Genomic DNA, 27,972 nt, shown 5'->3' on the forward strand with positions numbered 1-27,972 from the left:
TGATGATGATGATGATGATGATGATGATGATGATGATGATGATGATGCTTTAATATGATATTCACTAAATTTGGTTTCAATTTCATTTCATTTTTTAAAATTTAAGTTTGAAAGAACAAACAAATGTGAGAGCAAACCAAACGCCAGAATAAATCCATTGGAGCGGAAATTTTTTTGTATTCAGTTTTGCATATAATTGTAGAAATCGATTTTGTAGATCCATCTGTCGGAACTAAGCTTAGAAGACTCCATAAGGTATATGTTTTCTCTATCAACATATGTTCCTCACTCGATATAAAGTTTTCCATTAGCTAGTTTATCTTTTCACTTATTGGCGCAACGTTTTTTTACCTAGAACCGGGAGCCTAGTAGTGTATTCCGTAGATTATATCATTAAATTCTAAATTTACTTATGAATGTCCTTCCGTCCATTTGGAAAATTTCGGTTGTAAACATTCTCCACGTCGCAAAAGTCAAGCTTTCGTCTTCAGGTCTTCAGGTCATTGTTGCAAATGAGCTGAGCCGGGAAAAGGACACACACGTTGTTGCTTAAAAACTGCAATAGATACACGATCTATATTTCCGCGTATATTCTTCAAAGATCGAAATAACCAGCCACGCCCACTTTTATTGTTTTCTAATTAGTCTTTTGCTACGCGTGCATAAAAAATTCGTTCAGCGTCAAATATAATTTTCTTCTTTATTATATCCTGCATCAAGGCTATGTTAAGTTTGTGTGGTTTGTGGACGCAGAAGGACTTGGGATAGACGTGTAAGAACGCAGATAAATAATCGTTATGTGAATAACTGTGGAATGGTGTAGAGTATTTAATGGCCCCCACCATTCATTACAATGGTTTTCCGTTTTTTTTTTTTTCTTGGTTTAAATTTATTGTTTAGACAAATGCCTGAACGACAAAGAACGAACTTAAATAGATAACAGAGTTGTCCTCGCGCACTATGAAATGCAAACTTTATTGAAAACTGACTCAACTTTTTTTACGCCCTTAATACAATGAAATTTTGCAAATATGCAGTGTTCTTAAAATCCCTTATTTACTAAAAGCGTTTAAGGAAGACTGCCACAATAAATAGAATAAATATGCTATCAGGATTTCTCTCCAAATTCATGCTTCCCCATCGCTTAAAAAAAAAAAAAGAAAAGGAAATGAACTTAACTACAAGTACAAGTGTTTTTGTGAGAAATTGCATACCATTACTTGCGTTAGCTTCCATTTAAAACTCAAACGACAAAAAGCTGCTTTCACAGCCCCATGTAAAATGTTGGTGAAGGTATGCCAATAAGAGCTTACAATACATAGTCATTAAAAGTATTGAATTTTATCTCCGAAGAACTTGAAGAAAAATAACATAATTAAATTTTTACAACCTCTTTTAATCCTTACGTATGGTTATAAATAATATATGTGCTTGGGTACTTAATAGTGTTGGAGTTTTTACGCAATTGAAAATAATTTTATTGGATGTGAGTGAGTGTTTCTGTTTTTTTTTTTTTTTTTCTTTTGCTTTTAAACAACAATTGGAAAAAGCACATGTTGTTGTCAACAATATTTTATGAAAATGTAACCACAATGCAATTACAATGACCTTCCTCCCTTGCGGTGCGCTTACGGTGTTGTGCGATTGTATGAGTAAAGTGTTTTTGGTTTTGTTTTTTTTTTTGTTCTTTTTTTTTTTAATTATTTAGAATTTTATAAAGTATTATATGTAAGGCCTATAGTAACAACCTAATCTTTATGCTTTTGTTATGCATATCCCCTTCAAATTATTTCTCCCCATTTACCACATGTATGTATGTGTATTTTTTTTTTTATTTGTTTTTTCTTATTAATAATACTTGCCGGGCTTAATATGCACTTATTACATATAAACTAAATGCGCTTGGTTAGACATCAAATCTAACCAGTCAACATAGCAGCAATTTTTTATTCACTCCCTCAGTCAGTTAACAACCGAGAAACTAATAGAAAAACTCTTTATTTTTTCTTTTTTATATTTCTTTTATACGCCAGACCACTACTCATTATTATTATTTTCTATGCTTAATGACATTTTAGTATGTAATGAGGTTAGAACGATTTTTTTTCTTTTTTTTTTCTTTTTTTTAGTAGAAAAAAGCTTGTAAAATAATTAGAGATTTTTTCCACTACACGCACATAAAAATGTAATGTGCATGGTCGGTAGTATAATTTTATATTAAAAAAAAAAATAAAAAAAAAAAAAAAAAACATTAAAAGTTTGAAGAAATGAATTTTATTAATACTAAACACAATTTCAAGTAAAATAAAAAAAAAACATGTATATGCATATATGTATGTGCAACTTTTCCAATATATCAAAGCACAATTTTATTAATAATGTTAATTTATTGAAACTAAAAAAAAAAAAAAAACAGAAAAAGAGAAAAAAGAGTAATATGTATGTTGTCATATTGTCGGAAAATCGGAAATGTCTGCCATTTATGTAACTAATGCAAACTTCAATTGTTCGTCTATATATATGAATGTATGAATTGTTTATTTTTTGAAAGTAAGGTAACTCCATTCAATACTTCTTCACAAAACTGCTTTTCATAATAAGGCTTTGTATGGGTAACAGTAGTGGTCCAATCTGAACTATAGCATTCGTCCTTGGGCCAAACACGTTACTATAACAAATTTCATTAAAACATCTGAACACAAGAATATAAGACGTATAGACGGACAGACATGTTCAGACAAGCTTAATAAAAGCCCTTCTGCGTATAGCATACGTTTACATAAGCAGTGCGTGCCACAAGTGGTGCAGGGTATGAAAAATGATAATTATTAACAGACTTTTTTTCTTTGTTTTTTTTTTTTCGTATATTGTGTTATGTAAGTTTACTATCCAATAGTGTTTATAGTGTTTGTAAAAAAAAACAGAGGTTTTTTTATATCTAAATAGACTTGACTTAATTAAGAAATTAGTTCTAATTAGTTCAAGTATTGTAATAGCTATTTAAATGCCACTTTTATGTAACACTCATGTCCGTATGTCTTCAGAGATCTGTCCAAATGTTGACTACGGACTTAGCTATTTTTAGGACCATTTTAAAATGTCACTTGAGGAGAAGCGTCGTAGGTTGTAAAGGCGGATGCACATGTCACTGCCGAAGTATGCAACCGAATCTCTTTTTTTCGGATTTCTTTCTTCTCATGCTCCTTACTTCCATGCAGTTGCAAAAATCAAGATACCAAAGCATTAACACCTGAAGCATTAGCAATGAAGTCGCCCTTTGTGTAAGTACATGTGTTTTTTCACTGAACATTTCTAATGTAACCTAAAGAGTCTCTCTGGGCATTTGAGGATTTTTCTTCGCAATAAAAAATCCAAAAATCGATATTCCACGAGTGTACTTGTAATTGATGTTAATACTTAGGATAAGCTTTCGGTTGAGTTACGAGAACGAAAATCTATACATGAATTTTTTTTGCATAAGGTTTAATATCGCGTGCTAGTCGCTAATAAATTTTGTCTCTAAACCTTAGTGGCATGAGTTCGGGGTAAGCTTAAAGATAATCCTATATGACTTTATACGAAAACCGGGGAAAGTAAGATCTCATATGTCCTCCTCATGATCCTCAAAGTATCCGTCTGTATCGGATTTACATCTTTGCATACCCTTAGCCAAATTTGAATGTAACGATCGAGACATATTTCGTAAATGTCTAGACTGGTAAGACAAAGGTTTCTTGCACAGTAATAACAACGTATAGCGATTGCATTTAAAGTCAAATTACTTGAAAACAAAATAATGTTACATTTCCCATGAATATCTTACTTAAGAGTCTTAAGAGTTTTAAAGCAATTTATCGATTTCCCTCAGACATTTTTCATCTTTTTTTTTTTTTTTTTTGCATTTCTTCCTCATTTACATGCATATGCTTTACAGTAGGATTGTAACTTCTTTCGGATGTTTTAGAAATTACCTCCATTTGCTTTAAAATGTGCAGCTTAAAAACTATTCTTGTTCTTCTATTTTGTTTTTTTTTTTTTATTTACTTCTTCTTTCTTTATACATTTTGTCCTATTTATAAGCGGCCAGTAAATTACAAACAAGTTATTTCAACTTAAATTATTACTTCGTTGCTGTTTATTTATATATATATTTTGCAATCATTTCTTTCGTTTTGCTTTTCTTCGTTCCTTTTGTTTTCCTTTTTATCTGATTTCTTTTAGTCGTTTCTTCGAAATACTTAAATGTTTTAATTAATTTAATACATTTTTTGAACGTTCTCCCAATTAAAGTACAAGAAATTTTTTTTTCTTCTCATTTTCATCTAAGTTTTCTTTTTTAGTTTCTTTGTCTCTGTTCTTCTTTAGTTTACAATTCTTTAGGTTTTTTCATTTGAACTCTTAACACTATTTACAGTTTTTCTCGCCTAATTTTTTTTTCTTTTTTTTTCTTAACGCGCAAATAAGAAGACTATCAAATGGAAACAGATTTACTTTTTGATTTTTGTTAAAAAAATTCACACAAAAACACACACAAACACACGCACACGCATAAGCAAAGTTTTTTCTCCTTTTTCAATGTATTCTTTTAGTGCTTTCTTCTACAAATTAAACGATTGCTAAAATGGCAACATTTATAAATAAAATTTAATAAGGAAATGATTGATATTTTTATCTTTAGATAGGACTTGAGTTATTCTTAACATAATTTTATGGATTTAAACATTCAATGAAAAAAAAAATAATTTTTTTTTCTTAAAGATTCTCATTACTTAATAACTATACCTTCTTTCAATTATTCATTTTGTCAGCCTTCGTATATTTTGATTCGGACTCTGTAGATCAAAGGCTCTTCTAAAGGGTGATCAAATAAAAGTTATATGCTATATTCATGATAAAAGTATGGGATTATAGTCATTATATGATAATGATTGCAACAACCCGGAAAACACTTCAAAGTACCTCTAAAATGCATAGGCTCTTGATCGGCGCCAAATTTTGAATCGATTTAGCCACGTCTACCCGCTTGTGTGTCTTTGTGGGTATGTAACTTGGACCTGCTCTTTTTCGCAAAGATCTTCATCTTATCGGCTTCAAATTTCGCATATACAGTGGAAATTCTTCTATGCTATTGTAAATGGGTTAAATCGTTTAAAAGGCACGTCCACATTAAAAGGGCAAACTGAACGCATATCTATTTCTCTAACAAAAAATTTGTGGGTTTTTACTCAATACTCATAAAGGTTAAAAGATAGATTGGGCTACGGCGCGCTTCGCCCGGAGGATAAGTCTCAAGACTGCCAAGTCACTACTCGTCGATTTGATTCTATAGTCCGGTAGACCATAACAAGACGAAGTAGCTATATATTTCACTTAAGCACTTGGACTTCAATTGGGTTTAAATAGTTCAGTGTTTACACTTAAGTTCACGTATCAGTGCTTTAAGCCGAAAAATATGTTAAGAAATTGTTTACTTTGCTCTGCTTTTAAGTAATGATCGTCTCTTGTCGCAAGTAAATAAATAAATAAATAGAAAGATTAAAATCTTTAAATTTACTTAATGGACGACACTACTACTTGTGTTTAAAAACACAAAAAGCTGTCACGCCAACAGGAACTTAAATTCAATAAAGTTTTCCTCTTATAACATAAACGGGACGACATCGTCAACTTTTCTCTTTTTCTGTTATTATTTTATTCTAAATGACGCCTGTTAGTGATGCTCCTAAAACTTGTGCAACTCCTTAATACTAATCTAGTAATAATGACTTGCATTACCAGTTTTATTCAACGCTATAAAACTATAATGGGGAGGGTTGTACAAGATTTTAGCCCCAGTCGAATATAATTTTCTTATTTCTCTTCAATTTGAAATGGAAACCAAACGGCATAAGATATTGTACATCTTTTTTAATAAATCTTGTTGTTTTCAGAATAGATGTTTATGTATTAAGCTGTAAGTTTGTTCTTTCAATTTTCGCATTATGAAAACTTTAAATTATTTAATTAGAAGATTACTATCTGGCACTTTTTATATTGTTTATATGGCTGGTATGCTATCAATATCACTATGACTTTTTTTTATTTTTCCAAAAATTCGATCCTTGCACACCAATATTTGGCCATAAAGTAAAAAACATAATATACCTTAAATAGGTATTAAGAGTTTATGTGCTACTCCAGAGTTAATCCTCGGAAATGTTCACAATTTAACTAAGCCATACTAGGAAGAAGTGCTCTGTGTGACAGTAACGTATTCTCGTCTAATGTACGACGCACTAGAACCTTGGCACTAACTGGCCCAAGTATTTCGTTTACTCCTCGTGCACCGGGAGGTTGGCGTGGTTTGATTACACTTGGTCGCAGCAATAAGACTTGCACAGTGGGTATATGAGGAATACCATTTATCGATCGGGCGTATATACGCTAGGTTGTGAACATTGCCTATCTCTTTCCTCACTTCTGTTTGATCAGCACTTTGTTGCAGGCGTAGGAGACATCCTCAAACTCAGCTTAAAAAGTCGTTTGCTCTTCGTTTACATTGCCACATTACATATATCTCTGTTTTACATAAATACATTTAAACTTTAAAAAATATGTATACCTAGGAAGCTGTAAGTTAAAATTTCTTTTAAATTTTGGTACTGCCGTACTATGTAGCTTTTTAACGCATATGAATGCTTTCCAAAATTTATCATAAAATGTAACTAATTTAATCAATTTATAGGCATATTGCCAACACTTTTGTACATTAAAAGTAAAAAAAAAAAAAAAAAAAAACCAAAAACAAACACTGATGGGTTAAAGTAAAAAAACCAAAGGATTTTGCGATTTGCTTTCTAAAATGATCAAATTTTATAAAAAAAAATACCCCCTTAGTAAAAATATAAGCTAGTATTAGTGCGCCATCTTTCATTTATTATCACATTTTGTCAAGAAAAAAACTTTTTTTTTTTTTTTGTTTTTTAAGCATATTAAAGTATATGCTGGTTTTCGTTGCGTTGGCTGGCTATAGAGCGCTCGTAACTTGTGCTATTGTAATAAAAGTTGTTTTACTAAACAATACAATGATATGCTTTCAAATCTCGTTTATTCAGAATTTTGTCGCTGTTGATGAGAAAACTTCAATCAAAGTTATGGTAATAAAGTGAGTGAGTGAATGTTATGAAAATTTTATGGTTTATGAAATAGAGAGACACGAACATGCAATACACTGGCAAAAATATTTTTAAATAATTGATGAAATATTTCATTGAGATACCATAACAAAAACAGTACACACACACACATATCGCGTATTCAATAGAATCTCTTTAAAGCTTGCTTCATCAATCCGCAAATGCTTACTTACCATTTACGCTATAGAGAATTTTCCGATTCAGATTTTAACGGGATTATGTTTTTCATATGATTTGAAACAATATATTCTAAAGATTTAATGTTTGCAAACTAATGCATATAGTATGAATAAACTTATTTCAAATATGATAAAAGAAAACGCAAATCAGTAGAAAATAAAAATAAAAGACTATTTTACAAACATAGGTATTTTATAGTATCGTATCGTTTTTTTTAAAGATTTTTCAAACGTATTTTCAATAAGAAGCTTAACCATTGATTCATCGCAAAGAGAGAAAAACAAAAGATAATACATTAAGCTTTGAACGCTTTTTCAGAAATCTATTGTGTTTGCTTATTTTAGGTAATGTTTAATAAAATATATTTTAAAAAAAATTGTAACGAACATAACGACGAAAGTTATATTTCTCGCGCCCTAGCGAAGATCTCAATATATTTTTGTCATATACTTCACTAAAGTTTTCATAAGCTTGGTGAATACATGAGGCCGTAATTATGGACAGACAGGCAGCACTTATTTTAACGGTTGCTAACATTTTGCCATTTTATGTCATGACTGTGTAGATCCAAGTTAAAATTTTGGACAAAGACATCTTAGTCAGCCAACTATCGCAATTCAATTCAAAAAAAAAAAAAATAAAAGTGATATTATACCCTGCCACACCACAGTTGTATTAAGTTTGTGATCCCGGAGAGATTCCCATCATTTTTTATAACGATCGATTCAGGAAACAATTTTGAATCTTGGCTGTCCGTCTTGCATTCTTGTCCTCAACATACAGACCGCAATTTTTAAGATATTTTAATGAAATTTGGTACACTGTTCCGTTTCCACCCAAGGACGAACGTTGTTGAATTTGCTTCGTGTCGAACCACTTTTTCGACCATTTCCAAAACAAGGCCTTATTTTGAAAATCCGTTATATGAGCATGCGTAGGCTGGCGTAGGGTAGTTAATGGCGGACCGTGGCAAGCTACGGCGTCTTTAGTTGTTTTTTCGTTTTAGTTATTATTTTTTTCAGAAAAAATTTCTTTTCTATGTAGACGCTAGCTACAGATTGATTGAGGAAGATTATATATACAACACAGAGAGATCAGAAATCAAAGCTGTTTTCTGTATCGGAATCAAACAATGTTATCAAAGAGAGTCTACTGCAAATTCTTTAATTTTTCAAACAATTGATCACCGGTCTCATGAATGCTATCATTCTAAGCATGCTTATGGGCTATGGGCGTGAATCTATTTCTTTTCTGTATAAGGTTTGTTCTTTTGTTTAATTAGTCTGTCAGCCCATTGGTGGTGCGGGGTTACATACTATGCATCTATATAGTTGAAAATTGTTCTAAAAATATAAATAAACTGCAGCAAAAAATTATCAAATATTACAAGTTTCAGAATTAATCCATACTTACAATCTTTACCAGACAAGATTGCATCAAATTTATAAATGCATTCAAAAAAGTCCTGGTTGATTAATGAATGAGCTTAAAGCTTTTAAAAAATAATTATCTAAATCTTCTTTTAAAAACCCTGCAATTTATAAAGATTCTTGATCAATATTTATTCCCTGTCCGTCCGTCTATCTGCCGACTTGGAAATTAATTTTAAGTAAAAAGAGAAAGAAAGGCGTAATGGTTCAACCTTCTCTGTGACAATACATTGTTTATGCAGAGGATAAACTCATTATTAGCAACATGTTTGGGAAAGTTTACCTATTTGTTTGCGGTGTTAGTTTCTTGAAACTTATCGTAAGAGGTATGTACGTAATTTAGCTGAAGGGTATTTAAGAATAATTAAAATTATTATAGCAGTAGTAGATATATCTATAATTCGCCTTTTAGCGCATCTCGAAGTATGATACAATGATAATGTAACTATTTTGTGTTTTTATTTGCAGATAAAACAACAAACAACAAATTTAACAAAATGATGACAACATCGCAGGATTTCTTCTCGAATCCCTATTCATTGTTTCGTGGTCCACCAACAACTATGAGGCCACGTGAAAGTCCAATAAATAATTTTGCTTTGGATTTTCACAAGACAACACACAATCAGAATATTGATAGAGAAGAAAGGCCACCGGCGCCACCACCCTTACCACCGCCATTAACGCCGCCTAGGTAAGAATTACAATTATATTAAACACAATTTTTAAGACGATGACCAAATCAAATATAGTATGACAAAAAATAAGAATAAAAAAATAAATAAATAAATAAATAAATAAATATTTAAATGAAATTAAATCATCATCAAAATTATTTAGCAAAAAGTATAAAAGAAAACCATTAAGCGAGCATATCTTCAATCAACCAAATTTCTACAATCAACAAACAATAAGCTTTCCGGAAAATGGAATATAAAGGGGATATATATATATATATATATATATATACATATACATCTATATATATATATGCAAAAATATCTATCTACTAAAATAAATTTTAATAAGAAAAATTTGATTCAAATTTAAATTTTGTATCTAATAGAAAAAAAATTAATATAAATTTGCATATTAAAATCTCAACATTCGTGCATGTATTTAATTTAAAAAAATGCAAAAGAAGGAAAACCAATCAGTTTTAGTAACTCTCAATATAAATGCTTACGTATTAACTTTAAAAAAAATAAAAAAAATAAATAAAATAAAATTTAACAAAATATATAAATTTTTTCAACTAAACATATTATATATAAAAATGCATGAATATATTTTCAAAAAATTTTGATTGGTTTTTAAAATCATAAATATTTACATACAAATAAATGTTATATAAAATAGGTGAAGGGCCCATAATAGCACTTAAACATTAGGAAAGTGGCATAGGATTGCCTAAAGATTGTCTTAATAATTTAAAGAAATGCGAAACTGCTTTTCAAAACATAAACTATTGTTATGGAAGACAGTTTCTGTTGCTCATCTACGTCTTCATCATGGACTGTAATCCCAACAATAATTATTGTATTTAGGCATTAAATAAAAATTGTGCACAGACGCACATATTCATTAATTTATTAATAAGTAATTAAAATAGAGTAACTATTAGCAATAGTAGCAATAGTATTAGTAGTAGCAATAGCAGTAGCAGTAGCACTTGTAGCATTAAAATGAACAGTATTATTAATATGAAAATAAAAAAGTAGTAATAGAAGTAGTAGTAGTGTCGTAGTAGTGATAGACGTAGTGGTAGTCTATGTAGTTACTAGTAGCGGTTGTAGTAGTATGTAAATGTCTTCATTTATCTTTCTTTCTCTTGTAAGACATAACGCCAATTGGTTCTGTGCTTTCACTTAAAGCCTAAACATTCGTAATAAAGATAACATAAGTTATCTAAGGATAAGTAGTGATTTAAAATTAATTTAAACAATAAATAATACCTTGTATACGCGTTTCAATCTAAATAATTATTATATTAAATCTTAATAACCTTAACTTAATGTACAAGAAATCTAATAATATATCATAAGACAAATTTAAGCAAAAAAAAAAAGAAAAAAAAAATCGAATAACTGAAGAGACTATTGCAGAGAGAGAAAGAGCTTTCCAATTATCGATAATAATAAATAAGGTTTGCACTTGTAAGGATAAGAATATAAATTATATATATATATATATATAGATGAGAGTATATCAATAACGTATAAACAAACCTACACAATCATATCGCATAACAAAACTCTATCAATAACCATATTCTAATAATAAATATAAATACAATAATCCGTTAAAGTTAAGTGCAGAGCAAAACAAAACAAAAAAAAAAAAAACAGAAATTATGACCAAATTTGAGGGAAAACAGTAGCATACGAATTTTTCATCACACAAAGCTATGGAGTTGTGTCAGCATGATACTAACAAGTATATTACATATATGATAGATATATAGTTGTTAAGAATTACACAATTTATGTAAGATAATTTTATTAATAATTTTTCTTTTTCGTTTTTATATATTTAAGATTTAGTTTTTATGCTCATTACACAGCAAACCACTACCATATACTGTTAATGGCGATAAACATAACTTACAAAAAAAAAAAAAAAAAAAAAAACAATTTACTTTAGGGCTTACGTTGACCTATAAGATAAATGTTATTAACGGACTGAGAGTGAATTTGCTGATTTTATATATGCATCCCTCTTATTTTGAAGAATTTGTTAACTGAAAAAGATACATTCTCTCAGAAGAACTGAATAATGGGAAAAGATACATCCTCTCTAAAGCAGAGAACGCCGAATTTAAGAAAATTTGTTAACTAAGTCGACTTTTGCCACGTCCTTCTATATCCATTAAAATTTCGGATTCATTGAATTTTTACCATTCTATTCGGTCCATTTCACTCGCAATAATGCTTTTTTTGGAAACTCCATAAAGTGTTGTTGATTTGCGATACGGATCTCCAATTAATGCCAAATATTTGTTGTGCACTCTATGTTAGAATTCATTCTCAACAAATTCAATAAATTTACCCAAAATTTCCTCAAGTCAATTCGATTGATGTGGAAAAACAGAAAAATCAATGCATGAAAATTGATTTCTTTGCCAAATCTTCTTATAGTTATTAGCTTACACATGTCTTGAACCTTATTGACTCTAGATATGAAAGTTGTTTGTCTTCTAAGATTTTGTTATAATTACAGTTCACAAAAAATATCACGTATTTAATGAGCAACCACCAACCGATAGCAACCATTCATCGGCGCGTGCATTTTTGGATCCCTTTAGCTATATGTCTGTGAGGTGATATCTGCCCCTTAAAGTTAAAATTTATGCTGACAATCGAATAATATATAACAATCGACAATCGAATAATATATAAAAATTGATATTTTGCAATAAGTCTACACAATGAAGTGTTGAAACTTACTTTAGCGAAAGCAATTCTTCTCCCCTTCCTCACGTATAATTTTTTCTGACCATACTCTTTCTACTAGTTTTGTCTGAGTATAACATCACCTCTCTCTTTCCATCCATCTTTCTGCAACTCTTGAAATTTTCGATTACTAAGGCGAAATTTTACCCGCTAATTCCAGGCTCAAATCTAAGGAGCAAATTTGTAAAGGCCATAATTTGAAGAAAGCAAATCTATTATTCCAATCAATAACTTAAGGCGATGATCTGCGACATTTTCGACCTTGCAAATCAGTTTCACTGCTATTTAAGCAGTTAAAAAGTGAGCTTTTCGAACAATAATTTCTTCAAAATGAAAGTGAACTTATTCGCAAAGTATCAAGACATAAGAGGGATTCGATTCATAAACGACTTCACCACTTTTGTGGGAATTTCACCTAATCCGAAGCACATGCACGTCTTGTATAAACGCAAATATAACGTAATTCACCCACCGATAAGTACATTTTTCATCGTTTTTCAAACCGATTTAATGCTTATATGTAAATGTTTATAATTTTGGGCTTTTTATTTTAATTTTCAAATCAATTTTCTTTAATCAATGGTCTTTTTTTAAAACAATTGTACATAATAATGTAAATTGCAGTTAAAAACCAAAAAAAGCCTATATTCTAACTAAATAATAAATATGATGTAAAATAATATTTAAAAACGAAAAAAAAAAAAAAAATATATAACATTTATATGATCAAATCTAATATGAAGAAAAACACAAAACAAAAAATTTTATTATTATTAACAATAGCAACAGTAATAGCAGCAAGACCAGTAATAATAGCACTTTAAATAGCATAAGCAGAATAATAGCAGTAATAGTAGCAAAAGCAGTAATAATAGCAGTAGTAGTAGCAAAAACGATAGTGATAACATTAAATATTTTTGGCTTATCCTACTATAAAAATATTAATATTTTTAGTCTTTCAACTTTTTTTTCTATTTTTCTAAATAATAATTAAGTATAGTTGAGAGAATATATAAGATTTGTCCATGAATAAAATAATATATGAATTGGTAGTGGAGCAATACTAAAATTACTAATGAATACATAAAAAGTAAAAAAACAAAAAAAAAATCACTATTCATAATAATTAATTCAAAAAAAATTAATTAATTAATTAAATCTTAGCATTTTAATTAAGATTTATTAATCATAAACGTCAATAGTGTGATTATGTAGTGATTTTTTAGTAAATAAGTCCCGAATTTTTTTATCAATAAGTTCAAATCCCGAAATCTTTCTCGAAAAGTTATGAAATTGTGTTCAATTTAAAAACCTTTTAAAATATATTAACTCCCTCCCTAACCGTAAATCAAAGTAATCAACCTTGTAAAATGCACTTTTAGACCGAGAGTACAAAAGACGAATTCAACAAGAATAAATAAAAAATAAATAAAAATAAACAAAAAAAAAAAAAATTAATGAACAAATAAAAAGAATAAACAAAGAAAAATAAATCAAACAACAATAACCTTACGTTGTATATGGTGTTCCGATATAATTAATTGGAAATAAGCAAAGTAAAGCAAATTATCACACATCCATCCGTTTTTTCTTAACAAACTTAAGCGTTGTCGGTGAATGAATGATGTAAACTAAAAAATGTATTCCATAGTAATTTAAATTGTTCTACAAAACCTCTTTTCGAATTAATATGAAACAATTGATGTAATGAAAATCATAGATTCCGTAGAGCATATAGTTAACCATATTTATATTATATTATATATACATATATATAATTAGTAATCATATTTGTAACATATAGAAATCAATATAAATAAATCCTACAAACACATCAATTCAAGTCAAAAATTATTTTAATCATTTTTATATAAAATAAAATAAAAATGATTCCTAATTATATATATATATATATATATCGAGTAGTAGAGATAATAACCAATCAAAATTTTCTGAAACTACAATACGTAAGCAATAACTTCTTTGAAAAACATCTTTTTTACTTAAACTCATACCTAAGATTTTTCCAAAGTAAATGTTTTTTAATTCATTATATATATATATATCTATATATATTAAGTAAAAGAGAAAAAGAAATTCAAAAAAAAAAAAAAAAAACAAAAAGTAAATATTAAAAATAACTGCCCTATACACCACAATCAAAAGACATCAATCAACAACATGATCAGCCGTCATACAAACAATAACGATATGGGTAAGTTATCAAATTTAATTAATGAAAAATGTTACTTTATTATGGCCTTCCTACCCTTACAATAACCCCGATTACGTGGCGAAATTCTAAAAGTGCTCTTAAAAACAATTAAACATTATTCTTAAGTATGGCTGCCCTTCAATATTTTCTGTGCATAGTAGATGAGCCTAATATCTAATATAAGTGTAAGCATTATTGTAGTTTTGTAAGAAAATTATAAATAATTATAGAAATATATATTTTTTTTACAATATTGATGCGATATCCATATTGAACCGTTAGCGCGAATTCAGAAAAATGCAAAATTAGGAAAGCCTCCACGCATATGTAGCTTATATAAATTTCTCCGACTTTCTGCGAGTGATATTAATTGTTATTACTGAAAATTCACATGTACCGCTTTCTGTGAATATATCTGCCAGTTAAGTCTCTATAGTATAGAGACCGTAGCACAGCACCTGTGTTATTATTGCGAAAATTGCTTTTACTTATCACAGAAGTTGAACCAATGAGGGATTGATGGGAAGCTTCTGCTGGAATTAGGGCTATTTTTATGCAAACCAGAACCAGAAGGAGTTTTGAAAGTGTTTGAAGGGTAACGTTTTGGGAAGAAATTTACATCTTGCTTTGCTGGAATACTATTATAGGCTTCGTCTGTTGTGCGACTAATCATCTTCGCCATGTTATTCAAAATTTTCCGTTTGTCTGTGAATACAGAGATTTTATGCAATGAATTTTAAACAAAAGCTTAAGTGGACAACAAGGGCTCTTAAGAGATAAATTAATTCTTGAGGATACACAAGAAACAGACGAGTCTCTGATAGACGCTCTGTCAAATATTTTCCTAAGAATATAGGCTTACTTTAGATTTATTTTTAGCTAAACGGTCCTCCCAAAACTAATCTGTAGCCATAGTAACTATCTCTTGTTATATATATAGATATAATGCGTAGAGTGAATTATTTATTTAATTATGACTGTTTTCCGCTGATGATAATATAAGAGTCAGTCTGTTCAAACTTTAACTTAATGACTTTTGTGAGTTGTAAGTTTCTATTAGTAAGACCGCGCATTCATGAACGGGGCTTATCTCGTGTAACCTTCAGCTAAATATCACGTACAGACCCACGGGTACTTCTAAATGATGTTGCAGCAGCAGATTTGTGTGCATATCAGTACTCTATATACGTAGTAACAAACGCGATGTACTCTTACACTTTGACTATAATAAATAGAACAGTGAACCCTGCTTAAATTCCAGCTTAGAAAAATTTTCCTATTAAAATTACAAGTTTTTTGGGTTTTCAGTTCGTTTCAATTCTCACCCTGAACAGGTCTGGTACCAAAGGCGATGTATTCCGTCTTTTCACTAAGAATACTTTATTGACTTAACCTTGTCGCTTTGACATCCAACCCTTGAACTGTCGACAGTTCGTTAAAGCTATTTGCTAATCCTTTGCTAACCGTAATCGGCTGGTAAAAGGCTATAGACATACATAGGTAAATAGGTGTATACAGGTATAAAAGACTATAGACTGTAAAGATACATCCTTCTGTCGATTTTTTGTTGTTTCAGGTTTTCATTTTTCTTATGGTTGGAATTTTATTTGAGGATACATGTATAAAAGTCTAATTTTTTCAATTTCTTAAACAACAATAAAAGGCAAGGAAATGAATTTCGCCAAATCCATTAACACGTTGAGGCTCACTTTAAAATCAGTGAGTGCTTGCAAAAACACTCTTATTATTATTATTATAATTTTTTTTTTTTTTTTTTAGTTTGTGCTATGATGGTAAGAATATAGAACAGCTACCACAGACGTCTGTCTACACGTGCATCTACAAGCACACGCAATGGACATCGGTAGACGTCATTTACTTCAATGAGTTAAGGGTGTTTTCCAGAATGAATGAATGTAAAAAAATTGTTAAATTTTTCTGTTGTATTTACTTTCCACCTTAAAATTACTAAATTCATACATATATATTGAATCGTTTGGTATTTAAGTAGTTTTGAAAACATTTCCGCGATTTTACGTTAAAAAGCATTGTGGAGATGTTTCGCTTAATTACATACATAATAGATATTTCCATTCCATCTATAACTCAAGCTAGTTCAATAGAAAATAAATAGCTTCAAATCAAGAGCTCACTTGACGTTTACAAGCGTGCTTGATGGCGTTATAAGTTACTTTCATAAAAGATAAACATTTTTGAGTAAAGCACTTGAAAATCTCGAGTGGCTAATAAATATCTGATTTGCCAGCATAAAGGAGAGCAATGCATTAATAGTGCGATGGATAAATTGCGAGCAAGCAAAGTTAATGAGAATGTTAAGTATGGGCTCCTTTTAATGCGCGTAGCTTTGGTGAAGAATATTTTTGTCACAAAGAATGTCAATGATGTTGTCAGCTAAGTGCGGAATTCGAAAAATGTCATCAAGTTTTACTTATCGAAGTTAGTTTTTTTTTTTTTTTTTTTTTTGTGACAACTGCTGCTTATGGGAATTCTCGAAAAGACTTCGTAATCAATTATAGTTTAGTTTAATTATTCCGGAGATGTAATTATTGAAAAAAAAAAAAAAAAATCGAATTACGTTAAAAGTTTGCCTCAGAATTCACGTAAATTAAATTTTTGCACGGACTAGCATATGGGGTAAAAGGCTTCCAAGGCTTTGCTTGGTATATATTTTTGAAATTTTACTGGGATTTTTCATTTTTCTGCGTGTTTTGAAATTCCATTTCGATATAGCGATCAACCACCTCATGAGTCATAGGACTTCCGACCTTGAGTTAATTAAGTTTTGTAGGGTAGCAGAGGTAAAGCTTTCCTAAGAATGTAGTGCAGGCTGCTACTCGATATGACCTGGCCTTGATTACGCTACAGGATTGATGACCTTGGACTATCAGCAGCACTCTAACGAACTGCTAGAAGTTTCTTTTTTCCATGGCTGCCAGAGTGGTTAAGATTACTAACTGATCCACGTTCCAAAAATTTTTTAATTAGTCTTCTTGCAGTTTACCATACAAATGGCGAAAATTTCCAATCTTTGCTTTCAGCTTTGAGACACCCTGCCCAAGAAATTCTAATACATGACCCTCTCAGTTCGATAATTCATTTACAGCACATTATAGTTTGGCAATATTGCCGATAAGTCCACATTGTGCGTGTTTTCGTCAATTTCGTTCCAGTAATGAGTGTGTGGACAAGGTGAAACGTGCATTCTGTTTGACCATTTATTGTTCTAGCTACGCGTTGCGTTGCGTATTAAGGCAATGCTTTGTGCTTTTTCGTGTCATATCCGGCAAGAGTTACCTTTGCAATCGCAAACGGGACAGAGTTACACGTGAAGTGTGCAGACGGCAGAAAGCTGAAATTACTTCGAACACTAAAATTATGCTTGTTTAAAATTCGCTATAAAACGCTATTATAAAAAGTTTATAATATTGTATTATTATATATATAATGCTTTGAAAAGTTTATAATATTGTTCGCGGCAACTGGTAACCTACAATAAAGCTTATACAAATCCATTCGAGAGTTAGAAGCACAAATACCTTATACCTGATGATTGACTGATATGCTTGTAGTTCACGACCAACTCTGAATACATCTCCATTTTTCTCGTATTTGAATAAACAGCTTAAAACCGAATACAACAAAGGTAAAGCCATGAATTTTATATGCCACGAGATTTGTCATCTATAAAAGACTAACAAAATTTTACTAACAACAAAAAAAAAAAAAAGAAAAGAAAAGTATTTTTGTTTTGTTTTTCACACTTTTTCATGCAAGTAAATATTTTTCGAATATAATACATAGTGGTGGTTTACCTAACAGTTCAGTTTATAGTAATTTGTAGATGAAAAATTTAAAATGAAATAAACACGAAAAGAAAAGCAGATCACGCTAAACTAAATCAGATTATATGTTAATTGGAATAATTCTTTATTCGTTCTTTCTTTTTGGTGCATTTTCTTTTACATAAAAATGAAAAATGTTTTATTATAGCTTCCCGCAAACACGAATATAAATTTTATAAATGGAAATTTTTCTTCATATATAAAACTTCATTAAGACGGAAGTGCGATTGTGTACCGGTACGAAATTATTATGAAAAAAATTTCTTTTCCTTAAGGCGATTTTCTTTTAGACTCAATACCAAAAAAAAAACACACGTAATTCAATTGCTATGGTTAGCGGGTGGATTTGTGTAATTTATTTCACGCTTATGTACAAGCAAAATAAATGCTAAACTAATCGTGCAAACATCTATATATATATATATATATATATATATATATATATATGTATGTATATAAATGTCAGATTTACAAGAGTTGATTAGCACTTAGGCAAGCGATACAATTAAATCTTCTTATTATTCTTATGCGTTGCTTTAAGCGAAAATGATTTAAAACAAAAGCATTCTTTCATACACCTGCTATTGATGTTAGTGTAAAAAAAAAAAAAAAAAAAAAAAAAATTCCAACATGGTCAACAAAACGGACGACTAAATGTACAAATATATAAGTTTTTGCTTTTGTTTTTCATTAAATGGCACCTCTAGCCCGAAAGTTTACAGTACTTGTCACGCCAGGAAATCAAGGTAATTGGCATGTTATTTGAACAATGCAGGCAAAAAGAAATTTAATGAAAATGATTCGAAAATCTAGGAAAGGAAAGAAAAGGAAAGGAAATTTATAAACCACGCAGTAAACGGAAATATTTCTCATTTAAAGTTTTGTCGTGCATGTGTGTGTGTGTATGTGTGTTTATGTGTGTGTTTTATTCACATTAAAAGATTATGTGAACAAATATGTTATATGGATAACGAATAACAAATGCATTTAAATTGTTGTACTTAAAATCTTGATTTATGTATTTATGGATATCGTTATGTTATATATAATATATATGTGAGAGTTTTAACGCTTGACTACTAGTATACGTATTTGTTGTATACAAATCACAATTAATTACAGTTAATGCCAAAACAATCTAGACGATCAATACTATCAATGTAAGACTTATTGTAAACATGTGTAATTATTATTTGATTTTGTAAATACATTTATATTGCATTTGTTCGTTCAACAACATTCACAACGTTTCACAACAACATTTCACAATCAGAATGGATTAAGGCGAACAATGCTAACGTTATATGGTCAATGGTATAGTAGTGCGGTATTTTGTATATTTGGTTACGGTTAACCGAAAGGTTCACACATTTCCATATGCCCATATGTCAGTAAATGTTTAGTTATTGATGATGTATTGCATGCTATGTTATATACTTTATGGTCCATATAATAGTTTTGCATCGAATATTGTATACGACTTGTCAATTGACAATGCAGTACATAAGCAAAAATATTATGCAAATGGAATTTCATATTTTTTTCTTATTATCATTATTACTAAACTAACTGGAAGTTAAATGTAAACGAACGGTTATTTTCTAATCCCATAAATTTTATAACGCTTTCGAAGTTTTAGTCTGCATAGGTATGTTGAATATGAAATCGGAGAAAATACGCGTTTATTATATGAAATTAAAAAAAATAACTGTATATATATATATATACATATATATATATATATATATATATATATACATATATATATATATATATATATATATATATATTTCAATAGAAATATTGTCAGTCATTAACTTTGCACTTTTCCCGGCCTTCTAACAATCCATGGATGTGATGTCTTTAAAAATCATCTGCTTTTGTTACTAAGTCGGACCGTTCTTTTCGCATGTTTGTGCAAAAAGGGGCGCGGCTTTTTTCATCGATGCAAACAAGCGGAAATCGGAAAGATTCGAATCGGTTGAGTAAGCCTTACGGACTAGCATTTCCCAGTTGGGCGCTTCTAACTAGAGCGCATAAGCTAGTTTTGCAGCATGGATGGATGGACGGACGAATTGTACATATAAACAGTTATTGTGTTGACTGACACTATTCGAATAACGAACTTTTCAAGTTGATTAATTGTCGTTAGTAGCGTACTTTAACAGGCCACACCCTTTTTGCCCCACCAAACTTGTTGCAAAAGCGGTTCTGTTCATCTGGTTTTTTAAGGAACAACTCAAGAAAAACAATGCTTTCGTAATTCTGGCAGGTAATGATATCTTGCTTACCACACATTTTTCATCGCTAATAATAACTCGTTTCGAAAAGGGGATGAAGTTCATTGCCTTAAAGACAGACAGATAGAAGCTATTAATATGATATCACCTCCAAGTGGAATCTGTATATTTAAGTTCTTAGCAGATCGAAAGCGACTTGAACCATTTTTCAACTCTTGTGTATTTCCTTCTTTGCAGTCTATCTAGTCATTATATGATGATCCTATGCAGACAATACTTTCAACTGCTTTTGATTCAAAGGAAAGCTAATAATCATCTTGCGTATAATAAACTGTCAAAATGAATTTTTTTTCAAATCAATGCTCTGCGATGCGATTACATCATTAGTTACTGTTCATTTTTTATTAAAGGGCAGATGTTTTGTTCAAAGTTTTAGAAGCTTTCATAAGTCGTTGACTGGTGTTGACTGAGTGAAATTTGATATTGAATAAAAAAACGAAGTCCGTCCGCGAACAGTTTAGAACATAATATAACATAAAAAAGTGAAATTTTTTCACACTTAAAATTTACATAAAGTACTTTAAGCTTGAAATCGTTTTGCTTAAGATTGAAAAAAAAGTCCGTTTGCCTCCAATATTACCTTATTCTGAAACCAATCACATTTCATTTCCTCATCTGTATTCTGTAGTATTAAGCGTAGCAGCACATTATTCGGATCTAAGAGATTCGATATTCGATAAGAGCCCTTATGGAAAAAAGTTTTACTCTATTTTTGAAATCCTCTTTTACATTAATTACAAATATTATATACATTTGATCGTCGATGACCCTTGAAAGGGTTAAATAACCATTTATTTAAAGACTTTATTAAATGCACTTAATAAACGTATCAAAAACACATGCTGCCAATGCTTATTCAGTGATATATTTACAATTACACATGCAACTGCCTATGTACGCAACAGGGTGACAAGTTTGTGGCTTACATATATATTAATATTAAATAAACTCATTAACCATGCAATGTTTAACAGACCACACTCGTTTATAGGAAAACGCCACGCTCACACACATCTATACATATACATATATATATATATATATATATACCTACATACATATATGTGTGTATATAATCAGTAATGGACAAAACATACAAACACATAAAAACACACACAAACACACACACGCACAAGAGTCCGACAACTGAAATGACATCTACTTGTGCTTGTATTGACAACAATAATGATAAAGCTTTAGTTAAATATTTCAGTGCGATGAAGTGTATGAAAATCCATAAGATGTATGTGCGTGCACAGTCATGTGGTATAATTAACAATAAATTGCAAATCAATTTGTCATTAAACCAGGTGTGAAATAAGTAACCAATCATGCTATTATTGTATCGTAATCTAATAGTTGATGAATTTGTCAATAGATTTTACACATGTTTAAATCCACAACTGGTGCATACGACATTAATTGCAACTTGATAGTATTCCGTTAGAAATGATCACATCTTAAGCTTCATTTAAGGAGAAAATCATAAGGAGAAAAAAATGTAAAGAGAAAATCAGTAAATTGGAACAAATTTTATTCGAAAAATATTTAATCTTGATATCCGCTGCTGGGGCATACTCGAAACAAAGTAAAATAAATGAGGGCACGCATCCAGTTCCCCATCTCTTTCACCACTTCCTTGCGAACATCTATATCTACTTCTGTAGGAGGCACCACTGAATGATATTTGTCGTAACATTCTGCAGATCTTTAGTTTAATTATTATTGATTCGTCGATGAGTGCCTTACCCAAGCAAACAAATCGATCCAAAAAGTAAGACCTGCATCATCTTCGTTAGCTTATTGCATAACAAGTTTCCTTGCATTAACTTTTTCGTTGTTGTGTTATTGAACTGTCATACTTCCATTTCATTGCTTATAGGGCATAAAATTTACCTCATACGATATAATGAGACGAGTTGGGAGATCCTCTATTTTTATTTAAAAAAGATCAGCATTAGGAACTAGTTGCAGATTGCAAGGCAGTTGTTAGTCCTTCACTTCTTAAGTTAAGGCAGAGAATAAAACTAAATGATTTCTAACAGTTCCGTAATTTCTACAAAACAATTACATTTGCATATTGATCGACTTTTACTAATTTTAAGACCTCCATCTCCATATGTTACATGAAAGACAATTATTAATCCATGCTCTTCGCTTGTGATATATATTTGAGATCGAAAGACCTTAAGTGTGAATTAACTGAAACAGACATTCTTACTTATCGCTGGTTACTTTTTATGTTTTGCTACTATCATCAGTGCCGCAAACCATAGTAGAGATGACTGAAATTCGATTTCAATTCATTTATTTGTTTGTAATTTGTTTAGCTATTTATTTATTTAATAACAATATTTTGCAAATGAATGCAGGAAAGTAATAGTTGTATGCCCAGCAACGATTTCATGGCAGTAGGAAAAAAGAAGAGGAAGCATACATATGAAGCTTTTAACGTAAGGAATATAAGGAATTTCTTAAGATATCTCCAATCGCTGACTAAATGACTTTGTCAAATATTGTTAGCATACTACCTACCAACCTTTATAAATAAAAAAAAAGAAAAAAAAAACATCTAGCAGAACAAGGTTTCGATCCTCGGACCTCTGGGTTATGGGCCCAGCACGCTTCCACTGCGCCACTCTGCTCTTGATAACGATATGAATTATAAACATGATATACGTTGCGTTAAAAAGTTAGGTGTGCTAAAAGAAATTCTCGTACACTTGGGTAATTGTTTTTTAAAATTTCAAGGGATACTCAATCTTTATATGCTAATAATTAAATTTAGCACTCGTCTGTCTGTCTGATCTTTGTCAAGGCATATTTTTGTGTAACCTAAAGCCATGTAACCATTTTTGGAAACCTCTTCTAACACATCGCGCTGTTGAGTGATGTGATTTGTAAATATTTATACAAATAGTAAGCCTGTGCAGGGCGAGAAAATAAGAGAATTTTGTGATAGCAATAAGTGCAAAAAAGTTTGTTATTCAACATATCCATCTATTGTGGTAAGTTTCGATTAAGTAGATTTTCATATTTTAAGGGCACGTCCCCATCTGTAGTTTCTCACAACAAGTAGACTTAGTCAACATAACAAAAACTATAACATTTGATAGTCTATTCCGAAGACAAGAGAATAGCTTTTAGGTAAATTGGTGTAAGGCATTTAACGATAGTAAAAAATTTTTAATTTGCTTTCCTTTTTATATGCTACATCACTTGCGATATAGGCTATGTTAAGTTTGAGCGAACAAATTTAAAACACAGGACAGGGGTTAAGGTGGACCTAATTATTATTATCCTGTTTATAAGGAACGGAAAAGTCTAAATTTTAATATGATTGATATTGACATTAAAATTAACTCTACAAAGTGCCCTCTACCAAACCATTCACGTCTACTTTTCGATTCTACCCTATTTTGAAGATAATTTTTCAAGAAAATTTCTAGATTTTAGGCCAAAAAACCTGAATTTTAATATTTTATCATGAAAATAATAATAGTAATTTAATATAAAAATTAATTGTGCTGAATTGAATTGATTTCAACACATACCTACCTCTAGGACCCAAGAATTCTTAAGGAAAGTAAGCCTTTATTTACGAAGAAGTCTAAAGAAGCAAAACTAAGAATTGTGTTAGACAATGTGGCGTAGAGCTACACCAGCTATAATTTTTTCAGTTGTTTTGAGTCCGAAGTAAAAAAGCAACTTTATAGATCACTTGGTTTTCCTGGGCCACATCTCGACTTGATTTCATGACCGATCTATGTAAAAGATAATTCTTTCTGAGGAATTTATCTACCACTTCCTATCCTTTTCCTTAACCCCATCTATGTCTAATGACATTTCAGCATTACTCTTTCTCCGAAGCTCAAACAATCTTGCTCTTGTAACATGCCATCCTTGACTAGGTTTCTTACTTATTTATTTCGTCACCTTACCTCTGTGCATTTATTAAGCCCTAGAATAAATAAAAAAAATGTATAACTTTACTCCTCACAATCCTTTGCATTTAACTAAGTTGATCTCTTCATAAATTTCGAAGCGCTCCTTCAGGCTTAAAAAAAAAAAAGAAAAAGTAAAAAAAAAATAATTTTAATTTTCATAAAAAAAAATCTTGACAGCCAGTTTGACAATCAAGCTACTACTACTCTCGTAATGATTGCATAAAAGCCAAAAAAAAAAAAAATAAAAAAAAATTTCAACTTATGTTACATACTGTAGACCTTGCAACATGATAGCAGTAAAAACTTATTAGGTAAATATTTAAGCTCAGGCATTGTTTAACAATTAAGAGTGTGAATTGCTCAGCAAACAAAGACGTCATGCCTTCACCATTGAAGTTATAAAGAACCGTGCTATGAAGACAAGCAGCAACTAGTAGAACATTGGAGTATGTGTGTGTGTGTGTGTGTGTATGTGTGCATCGTACACAAAAACATGAAAACACAAAACACAAACATAAACACAAAAGTGATTAATTACAAACCTCATATATGCATACGTGCATATGCTGAGTAATCCTGCAGAAGAGCCCGACCGAAAGTGCTCTAGAGCTCGTCATCTACATGAGTGTGGGGTATTTTAAATCCACAAATGAAATCATTTGTCTTCTTTTATATGGTTTTTGTACTTGTAATTCCAATGTACACATATTAACGTTGAGATAAGCTTACAATCATGCATACTCTCTCGCACAAGTAGTAGAAAAGCAGGAAAAATTTTCATTTCCAGAATTTCAATTTTTTTTTTGTTTTTGTTTTTTTTTGCTCCTCGCAATTTGTTTATATATATGCACATGCTAAGTTTATACGTAGACACTGTTGGACAAAATATATGTATGTATGCTATACAGCATGAGTTCTTGTGCATTTTGTTGTAAAACAAAAAATTTATTTTTTATTTACAATTTTGTGAAAGTATGCTTAAGCAAATTGCCAATAATAACAATTGGTTTTGCTTTTGAAAGTACGAAAAAAAGAATATGATATGTGCTCAGAGAAAAAAACTCTCTTTTATGGGCTTTAAATATTATTCATCTAAAGTTAAGAGGAATTTATGTTATCTGCAATTTAATGCAAATCCTAAGTAACAAGAGAAAAATAACAAAAAATAAAAATTATATTCAGCTTAAAACGAATCCTTCTTTATTAGTCACCTTCTTGTCTTAACTGTTTTTTTTTTCTTTTTTTTTTTTTTTTTGTGAATTCAACATGTGTTAAAACACGTATCTGAAGACGCTTTATTTATACATTGTTGTCAACGGGTTGACCTAACTGAAGAATGAGGCACAAGCCTTTCACCAAATCGAGCATACACGCTGAGTGATGTGTGCGAGAGAAGAACAAGCGCTAGTGCAAAGGATAAGGAGATATACCTTCCGATTTTACTTAACTATGAACAAAATTAAGATTCGAACGAAATTTAATTGAAAGCCTTCACGATTTCGATGTATCGAAATATGGCGACACATGGACATATAGAAGGCTAAACAAGCTGAGGGACGCATAAATATCCTAAATCATGCCATTATTCGCACTTGAAATAATTCTTGTAGATTAGTAATGAACTTAATATATATTTAAAATATGTAGGGGCGTTAAATATATACCGGTGATCCTGATATGACAAAATACTTATCAAGGATGGTTTCAATACCTTTTATATGCGCTTTTAGATATAACATCGAAGTATTATTTGCGGTTATTTTTTTTTTTTGATGAAATGAATGAATGTCGGGAAAGAAATTTAACCCATCATCAAAGATTTGGTTTCAACACAACACGGTACACGTAGCCTTTGCTTACATCATGTGTCTAAGTGGGAAATTTTATTATCTTTCTTTAAACAAAATAAATATTATTATTATTATTATTACTACTACTACTACTACTATTATAACTTCGGCTAATGAAATAAATTCCTAGACGAAAAAAAAAAAATCATTGGGCACTGGTACCACAGGCTATCGGTTCTAATTTATAAAAGTACATTAGATGTTGAGCTTAGTAGTTTTAATAAATTAATATATATTGATATATATAGATATATACTGATATTCTGTTCTGCAGCTGATTGTAGAATGTCCATAGGATTAGACGCTCCAAATATAATACTTCTAAAGCTAAAGAAAAGTTAAGGTAGTCAAAGAGGATGTGCTCTATATATAGTGAGAATTTGTCCACATTTGCAGATTACAGAGGAAGATCCATTAGTGAATTGCAATCGTATGGCCAAAGCGAATTCTCAAAAATGTTTGGATCTTGATTTTCTCAACATTTGTTATGCATAAAGGTGAAATTAATTGACGGTTAATAGGAGAGTAGTGCTGATGATAAGGATATTGTAGATTTCCTTTGGTAATTTCCTCTTTAACTTTTTTTTCCAATGTATCCTTGAAGATACAATTTTTCCACGACATCATCCATAATTAGAGGGTGCAGAAGGAACATACTTCGCCGCTCGATCAGCCTGCTCATTTCCCAAAAGACCGATATGACTTGTTACCCAAAGCATTTTAATTTTTTTGGCCGGATGTTGTAATGAATTAATGATGAATTTGATGATAGTATAGCACAGTTCGTATAGAACAGTTTCGCTACAGAACGGTACGAAGTAGATCGTAGATGTTTGTAATTTATATTTACTATACGCTAGACACATATAAAGGAAATACTTAATAAATTGCTTTTGGGTGTAGATGTTCGGAAAATGTTTGTGAAATTAGTGGAAAGGGAATCAGAGCTTTCAAGTTATTTTGTAAAAAAATTGAATTTCTCTACACACATATAGAAGTACTTCTTAAACACATAGAACTCTCCAAGGATCGACATTACATCAATGAAAAAATTTGTCTGATTAGCTTATCGTTCCGAAATTCGTAATTAATTGTTTCATTGAAAATAACCGATTAGGCTTAAAACAGATGAACATGTGTTGGCGTAAAAGCTTCCCAGTGATAACAATCTGGTAAAAAAGTGAAAATTTATTCCATAATAAACACGAGTACCCAATTTACGTATAGACAAAAATTTCGGAACGCGTCAAGCATATTTGGGTATAGGGGGGAACTTACTTACTTGTACACCTATTACATATATATATATATATATATATGAAATTTTGATTTGCAGTGTTAATTACAATCCATTTGATATGTTATCGATTCGTTAGCTTATTGTACTGAAAATTTGTAATAATTTACATAATTTGATAATTATAATTGCTATAATATTCAAAACAATTTTAATTTTAATAAATCATTGTAATTTATACGTAAACAAATTTGCATAAAAACTATGAATTATTTCACTTGTGATTACGTAAACCAATCATATTATTTAGGTTTATATATATA

At 30.4% G+C, this 27,972-nt stretch overlaps 1 protein-coding gene and 1 non-coding gene across 10 annotated transcripts in view; one reads left to right on the top strand and one right to left on the bottom strand.

The window, feature by feature from the left end:
* LOC119634971 (sex determination protein fruitless) overlaps nucleotides 1–27,972 on the top strand; it is a 441,512-nt gene that overhangs the window by 156,474 nt on the left and 257,066 nt on the right. For 8 of the 9 annotated variants that reach the window (XM_038029444.1, XM_038029445.1, XM_038029447.1 and 5 more), the window contains one exon: nucleotides 9,254–9,479. In XM_038029444.1, coding sequence (XP_037885372.1) covers nucleotides 9,283–9,479 — 197 coding nt within the window. In that variant the 5' untranslated portion in view covers nucleotides 9,254–9,282. Of the gene's footprint in view, nucleotides 1–9,253; nucleotides 9,480–14,386; nucleotides 14,453–27,972 lie in introns of those variants that run through there. The other variant, XM_038029443.1, reaches the window with a different exon arrangement.
* On the bottom strand, nucleotides 23,189–23,260 carry Trnam-cau. Its single transcript has one exon. It is a non-coding gene; the product is annotated as a tRNA-Met (tRNA).

Source organism: Glossina fuscipes, unplaced genomic scaffold (assembly GCF_014805625.2).
Source record: "Glossina fuscipes isolate IAEA_lab_2018 unplaced genomic scaffold, Yale_Gfus_2 3, whole genome shotgun sequence".
In the NCBI taxonomy this organism is placed as follows: domain Eukaryota; kingdom Metazoa; phylum Arthropoda; class Insecta; order Diptera; family Glossinidae; genus Glossina; species Glossina fuscipes.